Source organism: Ahaetulla prasina, chromosome 4 (assembly GCF_028640845.1).
Source record: "Ahaetulla prasina isolate Xishuangbanna chromosome 4, ASM2864084v1, whole genome shotgun sequence".
Classification (NCBI taxonomy): Eukaryota; Metazoa; Chordata; class Lepidosauria; order Squamata; family Colubridae; genus Ahaetulla; species Ahaetulla prasina.
Genome location: NC_080542.1, coordinates 7,168,860 through 7,181,853, shown reverse-complemented (window position 1 = coordinate 7,181,853; position 12,994 = coordinate 7,168,860). Strand labels below are relative to the sequence as shown.

Here is a 12,994-nt window from a genome sequence, read left to right as displayed (position 1 = left end):
TCAAAAATGTTTTTTCTTTACAAGTTGCTCTTTGCTGTTGAGGTCAGGCCTCAGCAAAATTATGTAGCATTTGGGGAGGAAGATACATGCCAATAACCCAGCACTGGAAGTTAAGATGGAGAAGATCTCCACAGCTACCATATACTTTCCTTTGGTGCTCAAATATGTCGGAACAAAAGTTAACCAAACACTGCAAAACATCAACATGCTAAAAGTGATGAACTTGGCCTCATTGAAAGTATCTGGCAGGTTCCTAGCTAGGAAAGCCACCATGAAGCTGATCAGAGACAGAAACCCCATATAGCCCAAGACAAGATAAAACATCACAACAGACCCTTCGTTACATTCTGCTATGATCTCTTCAGCCATGGATTTCATGTTAAGTTCTGGAAAGGGGGGAGAAGTGATCATCCATGCCAGACAAAAGCCTGCTTGAATGAAAGACCCAGAAAAAACAATTAAGAAGGAAAGTTTTTTCCCCAACCATTTTCTCATCCCAGATCCTGGTTTGGTGGCCATGAAAGCTGCAATGACCATGATGGTTTTGGCCAACACGGAAGAAATGGCCACAGAGAAAATAAGGCCAAACACGGATTGTCGGAGGAAGCAAATTAGTTTAAGAGGTTTTCCCAGGAAAAGGAAAGAGCAGAGGAAGCAAAGCAGAAGAGAGAGGAGGAGAATGTAAGTTAGGTCCTTATTGTTTGCTTTAACCATAGGGGTGTCTTTATATTTGATAAATATTCCAAGTATGAACATGGTCATGACTGAAAATAAAACAGCAATCACAACTAAACTGATCCCTAAAGGTTCTTCAAAGGTTAGGAAAATTATGATTTTGAGGATGCATCGAACTTTGTCCTTACTTGGATACTGATCTTCTGGACATTCCGAACAGGCAATCATGTCTGCAAATAAGAGAGAGGCCTTGAAGCATTCAAATCTTAGCATGGAGCACCAAGAAAAACATATAATTTAGATTACATCAGTGTTTTGTAAACTTGGCCATTACACAAAACCTGGACTTCAACTCTTAAGAATTCTATCTGGAAAATTTCATTCACCTCTTAAAGTGGTTAAGTTTGAAAACTGTTTGATTAGCTCGTTAGATGAGATCCGAAAGTAATTTATTGAGGTGGGAATCTTCTCTTAATAGTGACAGTCAAAGTCAGGAAGCTCCACACTGGAAATATTCCAGAATCTTCCTAAAATCCCATTGCCATGTTGGGTCCAACTCTGTGACTGAAGCTCTGACCATTTTTAGGGGTGTCCTATATATAACACACTCATTAAATAAGGCATTGGGCTTCAATCATATGGTCAAATGTGGCTGTTTTTCTCTGGGCACAAAGATATGTAGGGATGTTTGTTTCTGTCTATTGATTTTGGCCTCTATCGTTCTTTTTATTTATTATAGGAATTATTTGAAAGGGTTTTAGTCTAGTATTACCCATTATCAAGAACAACACCTTGTGAAGTCTTCCAGTGTGAGAATTGGTACTAGAATAAATGAAGGAAATAAATCAGTTGTGTACCTAAATAAAAATTATTGACCAGAAATTCTGTATATCAGAGAAGAAAGGAGAGGGGAGGGGAGGAGTGGAGGGGAGAGGAGAGGAGTGGAGTGAAGAGGAGAGAAGAGGAGCGGGGAGGAGTGGGGGGGAGAGGAGAGGAGAGGAGAGGGGAGGGGAGGGGAGGAGTGGAGGGGAGAGGAGAGGAGAGGAGAGGAGAGGAGAAGGTAAATAGAAAATAATTTACCTGACATGTTTGACATCTTCCCCTCAGAACATGGATCACAATCATAGCAGCAAAATTTCTCCCCCTCTTTCTTTTTCTTCTGATAGCCAGCAGGACAGGGTTCATTACACACTGAACGGGGCAAGACCTGTTGAAACATGAAGATGGAATTCAGGACTGAAGGTCCCGAGTAATCCTGGACAATCATCCTTTAATCTATCAGCATAAATAGAGTAAGGGGGGGGGGGTCATAGATAGATAGATAGATAGATAGATAGATAGATAGATAGATAGATAGATAGATAGATAGATAAATAGATAGATAGAATTCTTTATTGGCCAAGTGTGATTGGACACACAAGGAATTTGTCTTTGGTGCATAAGCTCTCAGTGTACATGAAAAGACAAGATACATTTGTCAAGAATCATAAGGTACAACTAGTAGTGGATTGTTACCGGTTCGCCCTGGATCGGTGAACCAGTAGCGGCGGTGGCAAGAAGCTCCACCCACCCACCCAGACATCTCTGTGCATGCACACAAGCTTTTGCGCGTGTGCAGAAGTATCGCGCGTGTGCACCCACAAAACTCGTCGTTACTGATCCCAGTAGCGCCGGGATTTGAAACCCACTACTGGGTACAACACTTAATGATAGCCATAGGGTAAAATTAAGCAATCAGGAAACAATCAATATCAATATAAATCATAAGGATTACCAGCAACAAAGTTACAGTCATACAGTCATAAGTGGAAAGAGATTGGTGATGGGAACAATGAGAAGATTAATAATAATGCAGATTTTAGTAAATAGTTTGACAGTGTTGAGGGAATTATTTGTTTAGCAGAGTGATAGCGTTCGGGGAAAAAACTGTTCTTGTGTCTACTAGTCTTGGTGTGCACTGTTCTATAGCATCATAGGATCATGAAATGACTTGCCCCTTCTGCAAAACTTCTTCAATATTGACTAAGGTTGCTTCCAAGCTATTCCCTCCCTTCTTCTCTCTAGACTAACTGAAAAAAAGTAGCTTTAAAAACATCTGCCCTGAGACTCAATACTTAGCATAGTAGAGGTGGACGACAAATAAAAAAATAAGCCCCTTAAGTGTGTCTCCGAGCGCTAACTGCAAGGATTAAAGTTGGGTATTTTCCTTCTACTCTTTCTTGTTGGTGGATGATGATTTTTCAGATAATACTGTCCCAAAAATGACACAATGGATCAATTGTTCCCTTTTTGCACAGTTGTTTATACAACTAACTCAGAAGCTTTGTTGTGTCAACAACAATTTCTTTGTCCACTGATTCTGCAATTTCTGATGAGTTGTTCAAAGAGGGTGGCAGTTCTTTTTATTCTATTCTCAATTATTTTTATATTTATTATAATATTTATTATGTTTATTATTTAATTTTTCTTGAAATTTATTTCACTCAGCTGGGATAATAGCATAATTCCCCGCTATATATAATATTCGCTATATTAAAAAAAAAACATGTAAATTATTTCCAATTATACGTTCCCCATCCAGGAAAATGCAGCTATACCTTGAATAAAGAGTGTTAAATTTGACTTGATTGAAGTAAAGCTTTGCTGTGTCAACTACAATAAAGGCAAAATATGCAACATTTCTTAGTCCACTAATTCTCCAATTTCTGACAACTTGTCTAAAAGGGGGTGGGAGCTCTTTTTATTATATTCTCAATTATTTTTATATTTATTACATTTATTATTTAGTTTTTCTTAAATATATTTCACTCAGCTGGGATAGCATATTCCCTATATTTTTTTAAAAAATCAAGTAAAAAAATTCAATTTATACTTTTCCCAGGCAGGAAAATGCAGCTATACCTTGAGTACAGAGTGCTAAATTTGATTTGATTAAAGGATCAGAAAACAGATCATACCCTTAAACTAATCCCTGATCTCCAAATTTTTATCTGAAATAATAAAAACACCTTAAAACCGATACCTGTTTAAAATATTTATGCCACACAATTAAATCTTCATGAATCACAAATCCGTTTCCTTCAAGTGCTGTGGGATCCAGTTTTCCAATTTTCACTTTGTAGTAGGAGTTGTTTGGAAACATGACCACATTTATCATATCAAATCCAGAACAAACTTCTCCATAATGGTTGATGGACACAGTTTCTCCAAGGGAATTATTGAAGGAAAGGCCTTGGAGGAACCGATGAAACTAAGTAAAAAGAAGAGGAAGGGAAATAATGGGAAGCAAAAAATGGATTATATCAAGATTTCCTGAAAATTATATCTATAGAAATGAAAGTGGCATTACTTAATGCCCATTGATATCTGTCAGTCAGTTTTTAGTATGACTTATCACTTAACCATGACACACTGCACAACTCTTAATTGTAGCCTTCCACAAGAGAGACAAAACTGGGGTTATCTGTCATCATACTGACATCATTGTGGCTAGTAGTGGACATCTGTAATCCCAAAAACTAGGTTCAAAAGCAAAATTAGCTATGTCATGGCTTAACACATCTTCTGGAGGCCAATAATGGAAGACTTTATATGGAGTTTGGGAAGCCAGTATCTTTGTCATTTTATCACTCTAGAAAAAGTGCGGAGAAGACTAACAAACATGATCAGTGGGCTGAAGGATAAAACATATGAAGAACGGTTGCAGGAATTGGTATGTCTAGAAAAGAAGTACTAGGAGTAACATGGTAGCAGTGTTCCAATATCTAAAGGGTTGCCGAATAGAACAGAACAGAACAGAACAGAACAGAACAGAACAGAACAGAACAGAACAGAATAGAATAGAATAGAATAGAATAGAATAGAATAGAATAGAATAGAATAGAATTTTTTATTGGTCAAGTGAATTGGATACACAAGGAATTTGTCTTGGTTCTGTAGGAAGTTAGCACCCCCTCCCCGAGAAGAATGAAATATTTTAGAAAATATTAAAAAGGCAGAATATATTTCCCTGGATGAGAAATGGAGAAACATGTTTTAAGGACAAAGCAGCTCCCTGCAGCTTCCTGCCCGCCCCCCTTTATCAATGGGCCAGAGGCAGAAACTCATTCTTCCCACCTTTGTCAATGGGACCATCATCTGCAACACAATAGGACCCATCTAGCAACAGAAACTCACCACATGGCACCTGGGAAGATTACATCAACCAGAAAGGCTAGCTAAGACCCCAGCCCCTGGGAGTCTGACAACCAATCAGGATACTCTTCCTGTGCCCCAGGAAGCTCAAAGCTCAGAGAAAGCATAAAGACAGGGCACACTCAGCATCTCGGCCTTTTCTATTCAGGAACTCAAGCCGTGTGATCCTGACCACCATTAAACAATATTTCCAAGCAGTCTCCATTTTTCCAGTGTCTTTTTCCCCACTTGGAACTGAACCCAGATGGACGTTTCTTCCAACAGTGCATAAGCTCTCAGTGTACATAAAAGAAAAGATCATCAAGAATTCTAAGGTACAACACTTAATGATAGTCATAGGGTACAAATAAGCAATCAGGAACCGATCAATATCAATTTGGAAGAGGATCAACATGGAAGAGAGGGTCAACTTATTCTCCAATCTGCACCTTAAGGCAAAACAAAGAGCAATGGATGGAAGCTGTTCAAGGAGAGAACCAAGCCAAAGAAAAGTTTTCTAACAGTGAGAACAATTAATCAGTGGAACAGCTTGCCTCTAGAGCAGGGGTGTCAAACACAGATCATCACGGCGGTGTCACGTGATGTATCAGGATTTTCCCCCCCTTTGCTAAACCAGGTGGGGGCAGGGCCGCATCCAGCCCCTGGGCCGTGAGTTTGACACCCCTGCTCTAGAGATTCTGGTTGCTCCATCACTGAGGTTTTTAAGAAGAGATTTGTCGTGTCCCACTCCTCCGCTGACGGCCGGGTCAGGGAAATCCGAATCAGGCTTGCCTCTGCAGCTCTGCCCAAAGTCCTAGCAAAGTCCTCAGAGCAGGCAGGAGACCAGTAAGTGACTTCAGCAAGATAAGTTCGACTTTTGCCTGACTCAGAGACTGCCAGAAAGCAGATCCTTTATATAGGCCATGGGGTGTGGCTCCATGACTCAGCACTCATTAAGGCCTGCCCCTCCCTTCCTTCTGTTGCCTCCGCCTATCCAATCTTCTGATGCGAGGGTCACTCCAATCAGATGTTGGTAATAAACCCTCCTCAGGCTCACATGCTGTGGAGGAGGGGGAGGGGTCTAGCTGCTCCGTTTGCCTGGGCATGGAGTCAGGGCTGGAGCCGGGAGGTGCTCCTTCTTCTGCAGTTTGTCTGGGCATGGAGCCAGGACTGGGGTCGGGAGGCATACATTCCTCCGTGTTCGGGAGCAGATAAGAAGGCCCCAGCTGCTCTGAGGGCGGGCAAGACACAACAAGATTGGACAACCTGAGTCTAAAATGGTATAGGCCCGTGATGGCGAACCTACGGCACGCGTGCCTCAGGTGGCGGAGCTATATCTGTGGACACATGAGTGTTGCCCTAGCTCAGCTCCAGCCTGCATGCGCACACCAGTCAGCTGATTTTCGGGCCTTGGGGAAGGCCTTTTTTGCCCTCCCCAGGATCCTAGAAAGGCAAAAAATGTCACTTCTGGTTTCCACTGGAAGTCGGGAAATGGGCCGTTTCTGGCCTCTGGAGGGCCTCTGAGGGGGGGGTGGGGAAAGCCATTTTTGCCCTCCCCAGGCCCCAGGAAAGCTTCTGGAGCCTGGGGATGGTGAAAAACAGGCCTACTGGGCCCACCGTGCCATCGCATGCCAAAAGCAGGGGAAGCACAGGGGGTGATGCACACATGTGCAGGGGGCATTGAATTATGGGTGTGGGCACATGTGCACATGACACTCCCCCCACTTTTGGCATGCGACAGCAAAAAGGTTCGCCATCACTGGTATAGGCTCTTTTGCTTGAGCAGGGGGTTGGAGTAGAAGACTTCCAAGGTAGCTTTCAATACTGTTATTCTGTCATTCTATCATATTTTTCGGAATATAAGATGCACTGGGGTATAAGACGCAGCTTAGTTTTTGGGGAGGAAAATAGGGGGGGAAATCTGCCTACCTATTCATCTGGCTAGCGTCCTTAGTCTGGTCAGATTCAGCACATTAGTTTGTTGGTTTTTATCCCCTGCTTGGGGATAAAAAACAGCTTCCTAACCACACCTGATCTTTGGAGAAAGAAGCAATGAGAAAAACAGGCGAAGCACGGAGATCGCTTCACTCCTAGCACCTTATTACTTCACAGCTGAGAGTCGGAGGGAGCAGGCAAAGCAAGGAAGTGGAGATCACTCATTAGCATCTCATTAGGGCTGAAAAAAAAGCTTCAAAAAAGCTACATCCAGTGTATAAGACGCACCCAAATTTTCAGCCTATTCCAAAAATATTCTGAAATATACGGTATTTCACCCAACCTATCAGACGTATCTTTTGGCAGTGGAAACTATAGTTTCTTCAGATTCAATGTAGAGAAAGAAATGTGGACTTCTAGAAGTAGAAAACTGCTTGTGGTGTTATTGAGAATAAACCCACAATCTCTTTTGAGTGACAGCCCTTCAACTCCTAGTAAAATGTCATCATGTCTCCCCTTAGCTTCAACCCCCTTACAGAAATGAATAAATTTCCAGGTGTCTTGTACACACTGCCATCTCCTCAATAAATTGAGAATGAGTAGGAAACTAATTACAAAATATTACCATTACAAACTAATATACTCCTGGAACAGCGGTCAGCAACCTGAGGCTCTGGAACTGCATGTGGCTCTTTCACCCCTCTGCAGTGGCTCCCTGTCACTCAAACTATGCATCACAACTGCCAATGTGCGTCACCCGCCAGCACGTGATTTATTGAGCTTTTCAACATCTGGTAGTCAACCATGGATAAATCCAAGAAAAGAAAAGTTTCAGAAGAAAATAGAACATTTAATTCAACTACATATGCCAGTTTTGTGGCTGTCGTGTCCCACTCCTCCTCTGACGGCCGGGTCGGGGAAGTCCATATCAAGCGTGCCTCTGCAGCTCTGCCAAAGTCCTATCAGAGTCCTCAGGGCAGGCAGGAATCCAAGATGTGACTTCAGCAATCCAGATTAGACTTTGCCTGACTCAGAGAATGCCAGAAAGCAGATCCTTTATATAGGCCATGGGGTGTGGCTCCATGACTCAGCACTTATCCAGGCCTGCCCCTCCCTTCCTTTTGCTGACGTCGCCTCTCCATTCTCCGGAAGCGTGGATCTATCCATTGCATCGTTTTGTCTCCAGCTGTTGGTAATCCCAGCTCGTGGCTGGCTTCAGGCACACATGCTATCGGAGGGAGGTTTGTTTGTTCGGTTTGTCCGGGCATGGTGCCAGGGCTGGGGGCTGGAGGCATGCCAGGACATTCTTCTGTACTATCAGCGTCCGGCAGAAGATAAGAGGGGCCCAGCTGCGGCGGGGGGAGCGAGCGAGGCACAACAGTGGCCGCTCAGGAAATAGTCAGGCACGGGAAGGATTTTGTGGCTCCTGGTGTTTTCTTTTCTGTGGGAAATGGGTCCAAACACTCTTTGAGTGTTTAAGGTTGCAGACCTCTGTCCTGGAAATAAAGGGGGTTTTTTATTTATAGGTTATTACCTTCCAAGTTTCTTGATCTTGAAGTTCAGCCCTTCTATTCTCAGTTACTCTTTTGTATTTAGACTGAAATAAGTTCACGTTATGAAGAGCATGTGCTACAGCAGAGACTGCATTGTAAATACTGTAGCTGTGGCCGGTCATTTCAAATAAATGCCCAGGAAGTTTTTTTAGATCTTCCTTCCCAGTACATGCTTCACCACTGTCTGCTAGTTGGTTGCTCTCTGAAAACAAACAATCAAAGCCTTGTTCCCAGAATTCTTTCAACAAACTATCTCGTTGGGTCTGGAATGGCTTGATGGCCCCAAGGAATTCACCAAACCCCGGCAATTCATTGGAGTGAATATCAAAGGAAATCGCTCCGTCGAACAATTGCAGATCTGAGGGTCGATGTAAGCTTGTTAACATTAGATCCATTTGAGCGCTCAGAATCCATACTTTCCCCGCTTCTCTCCAAATGTCGTTATATTTAAAGAACATTAACAGAAGCATCAGTGTAGTGCTGTCCCCGTAGAAGATGAATATATTTATTTCGGTGCCCATCAAAAAGACGTATATCCTATCCACTATTGCATTTTGAAACATAAAAAAGGATGCTTGCTTGGGCATTCTCTCCACAAAGGCAGAGCAGATCCTGTTCTCCGAAAGAAGAGGCTCCAGAGCTTCGAGGAAATTGTTTCCACTGTCATCATCCAGAATTATAAGGCCAACCCACGTCCATCCAAAGTGCTTCAGCAAATGGATGATCCCTGCAATCTGAAGGTTTTCATTGGGAGCCATGCGGTAAAAGGAAGCCGCCATCTTTGTTCCATGCGTCTTTGGAGCAAAGGAGCCATAGGCAAGCTAAAATACAATGTATACTTGGTTTTTATAGTTGATATGCCTCAAGCCACCCGAGAAATGTATTTTCATCACTATCCACTGATACATTTTTTCCCTAGCTTGCATCAGCTACCATGTCCGATTGCAACTGAACCTTGCACAATTATGATTGCTATCAACTTGCTGTGACTGCATCTCAAATGATCCATCTGTTCAACTGCTGAAGTTCACAGATGACACAACAGTGATCGATCTCATTCAAAACAACGATGAATCCGCATACAGACAAGAGATTGAACAACTAGCCTCATGGTGCAACTGGAACAATCTGGAACTGAACACACTCAAAACCGTAGAAATGGTGGAGAAATCCTCCCATACAGGAGAAACCCTTCCATACTTCCACCTCTCACAATTCTAGACAACACAGTATCAACAGATTTCAACACAACCTTCAGATTTCTAGGTTCCACCATATCTCAAGACCTAAAATGGACACCTAACATCAAAAACGTCATCAAAAAAGCACAACAAAGAATGTTCTTTCTGCGCCAACTCAGAAAGCTCAAACTGCCCAAGGAGCTGCTGATCCAGTTCTACAGAGGAATGATTGAGTCTGTCATCTGCACCTCCATCACTGTCTGGTTTGGTTCTGCAACCCAACAAGAAAGACACAGACTTCAGAGGATAATTAGAACTGTAGAAAAAACAATTGCTACCAACCTGCCTTCCACTGAGGACCTGTATACTGCACGAGTCAAAAAGTGGGTCGTGAAAATATTTACAGATCCCTCACAGCCTGGACATAAACTGTTTCAACTCCTACCCTCAAAACGATGCTATAGAGCACTGCGCACCACAATAATTAGACACAAGAACAGTTTTTCCCCCCGAACGCCATCACTCTACTAAACAAATAATTCCCTCAACACTGTCAAACTATTCACTAAGTCTACATTACTATTACTATTAATCTTCTCATCGTTTCTATCACCCATCTCCTCCCACTTATGACTGTATGACTGTAACTTTGTTGCTTGTATCCTTATGATTTATATTGATTGTTTCCTAATATGATTTGATTGCTTATTTGTACCCTATGACTATCATTAAGTGTTGTACCTTATGATTCTTGATGAATGTGTACACTGAGAGCCTATGCACTAAAGACAAATTCCTTATGTGTCCAATCACATTTGGCCAATAGAAGGATATAAATATTATAAAGGGAATTGGGAGAAAATGTAAATATGAGGAGATCACCGCTACGAAACAGTTGTAAAAAGGGAATATATGTTATGTGTTTTGTGTCTGTTATGTTGTGTTGTGTTATAAATAAAAAAATAAAAAAGTATTCTATTCTATTCTATTCTATTCTGTTCTATTCTATTCTAAAAAATAAATAAATGGAACTGTATTTATTTATCTCTGTTAAATTCACATCCTGCACATCTTCGGGCACACAAGAGGACATATGCAGCTCTCTAAGCAATCCTGTAGATTTGGCTGAGGGAGTTCGATGACACAGTCGCAATCAGCTTGAAACTAGATGAACACCTTATGTTCTCAACTTCAAACAGAGCTTAAATCCAACTCCTAAATTTTATCAGGCTCTTTTGCCGATTCTATGCTTCTATGAGCTTAACTCATAGAATCATCTGTTACAACGTCCTTCCTGTTGAAGACTACTTCAGCTTCAATCACAACAATACACGAGGACACAATAGATTTAAGCTTAATGTGAACCGCTCCAATCTTGATTGCAGAAAATATGACTTCAGAAACAGAGTTGTTAATGCCTGGAATGCACTACCAGACTCTGTGGTCTCTTCCCAAAATCTCCAAAGCTTTAACCAAAAACTATCTACTATTGACCTCACCCCATTCCTAAGAGGTCTGTAAGGGGTGTGCATAAGAGCACCAACGTGCCTACCGTTCCTGTCCTAATGTTCCCTTTGATTGTATACAATTTCATATAGTTATTACATACTTATGGTTATATATATGCTTATATATCATATAGTTATTTCATGCTTATGCTTATATATAATGTTGTGACAAATAAAACAAATAAATAAATAAAAATCGTTAAAACATAATCTAATCCCTCCTTGAAAAATACTTGCTCCACATTCCCTTCAATTTTGCCTCATGAATGAGTTTGTGCGGGTTATTGAGGGAGCAGTTCGGAGCTCCCATGTAACACCTATCCTGCGCAGACTGCACTGGCTACCTGTTGTCTTCCAGGTGCGCTTCAAGGTGTTAGTTACTACCTTTAAAGCGCTTCAAGGCTTAGGACCGGGATACCTACGGGACCGTCTACTGCCAACGTCTATCTCCCAATGACCGGTGCGCTCTCACAGAGAGGGGCTCCTCAGGGTGCCGTCAGCCAAGCAATGTCGGCTGGTGGCCCCCAGGGGGAGGGCCTTCTCTGTGGGGGCTCCTACCCTATGGAACAAGCTTCCCCCTGGACTCCAAAAAATACCTGACCTTAGGACCTTCCGCCACGAACTTAAAACCTACTTATTTCGTCTTGCTGGACTCGCTTAAATTTTATATTATCAAATTGATTTATGGGTTTTAAATTTTTTTAAATTTTAGAGGGTAATATTTTTATCTATAAGTAGCCATATGAAATAGGTTTTTTAAGGGTTGTTTTTAGTTTTGTATTGTTCTTTTCTTTCTGTATTTTATTTGTGGCTGTACACCACCCTGAGTCCTTGGGAGAAGGGCGGTCTATAAATAAAAAATATTATTATTATTATTATTATTATTATTATTATTATTATTATTATTATTATTATTATTATTATTATTATTATTATTATTATTCCTACACATCAATTCCTATATCTTACCTGTGGGATTTTATAAAGATTTATGATATCTGACATGAAGAATGAGATGTCAGCACCAAATCCTCCAATGATGGCCACAATAAGATTCTCCTTGGTACCACATCTGTAGTTGACAACCAACTGATCTGATCGGAAGAGCAGCTCCAAAGTGGAACGGTACGTCAGCCGGGAATCAAAATAGTTGTCGGAGATGAAAAATCCCAGGGTAACGTTAGACAAGAGTTTTGGGTTTGAGTTGATCTGTTCCACCGCGAATGCCAAACTCAGGGAATGCTGATACAACTTTAAAACCATTCTGAAAAAATAATTGAGGGATAAGTGATAAATAGAGGGATTGAGGCAAGCAGAAATATGGTCAGTGAGGCAACATTAACCACGTGAATAATGTGACAGGCAATAGCAATGAGCAATATTTGGTGTATCGTGAAACAAGGTGGATTTGCTTGCAGGAAAACAAATGCAATTTGATGGTACTAGAGTACAGGCTATTATAAGTACCGTATGTTTCAGAGTATATAACGCACCGGTGTATAAGACGCACCAAGATTTCGAAGAGGTACATAAGAAAAAAAAAGTTTTTTGCCCTCCCTGGCCCCCAGAAGCACTCTACAGGCCTCCCAAACCCTCTGGGCGCCCTGTTTTTCACAAAAACAGGCAAAAATTGGGCCATTTTTAGCCTGTTTTTGCAAAAAAAAAACAAAAAAAAAACAGGGCATGCAGAGGGTTTGGGAGGCCTGCAGAGTGCTCCTGTGTGCTGGGGAGGGCAAAAATGCACTATATTCGGTGTATAAGACGCATCAATATTTCCACCTTCTTTTTTGGGGGGGGAAGGTGCATCTTATACTCCGAAAAATACGGTAATGCTAAATCCTGTTAAAGCCTGATTGAATTCTTTGAGTTTGTTCTTACGGTGTGTTCTGCGTTCCTGCTAAATGTGATCACTTGTTTCCTCTTTTCCTCATATAATATTAATTATATTGGTTTCCTGTTGTTGCAATTC

General features: G+C 41.5%; 1 protein-coding gene across 1 annotated transcript; it reads right to left on the bottom strand.

Annotated features, from left to right (window-relative positions):
* LOC131196959 (vomeronasal type-2 receptor 26-like) lies at positions 1-12,288 on the bottom strand. Its single transcript, XM_058180480.1, has 3 exons — positions 11,995-12,288; positions 1,756-1,882; positions 1-905 (listed from the first exon to the last, which is right to left on the bottom strand). Exons 1-3 carry the CDS (start codon positions 12,286-12,288, stop codon positions 1-3), a joined length of 1,326 nt encoding a protein of 441 aa, XP_058036463.1.
* Between the last annotated feature and the right edge of the window lie 706 nt (positions 12,289-12,994).

Coding starts and splice junctions, on each gene's coding strand:
- LOC131196959 (XM_058180480.1), bottom strand. CDS start 12,288: ATGGTTTTAAAGTTGTATCAGCATTCCCTGAGTTTGGCATTCGCGGTG. Junction 1,883..11,994: donor ATCTTTATAAAATCCCACAG/GTAAGATATAGG, acceptor ATGTTTCAACAG/GTCTTGCCCCGTTCAGTGTG. Junction 906..1,755: donor GAAGATGTCAAACATGTCAG/GTAAATTATTTT, acceptor TCTTATTTGCAG/ACATGATTGCCTGTTCGGAA.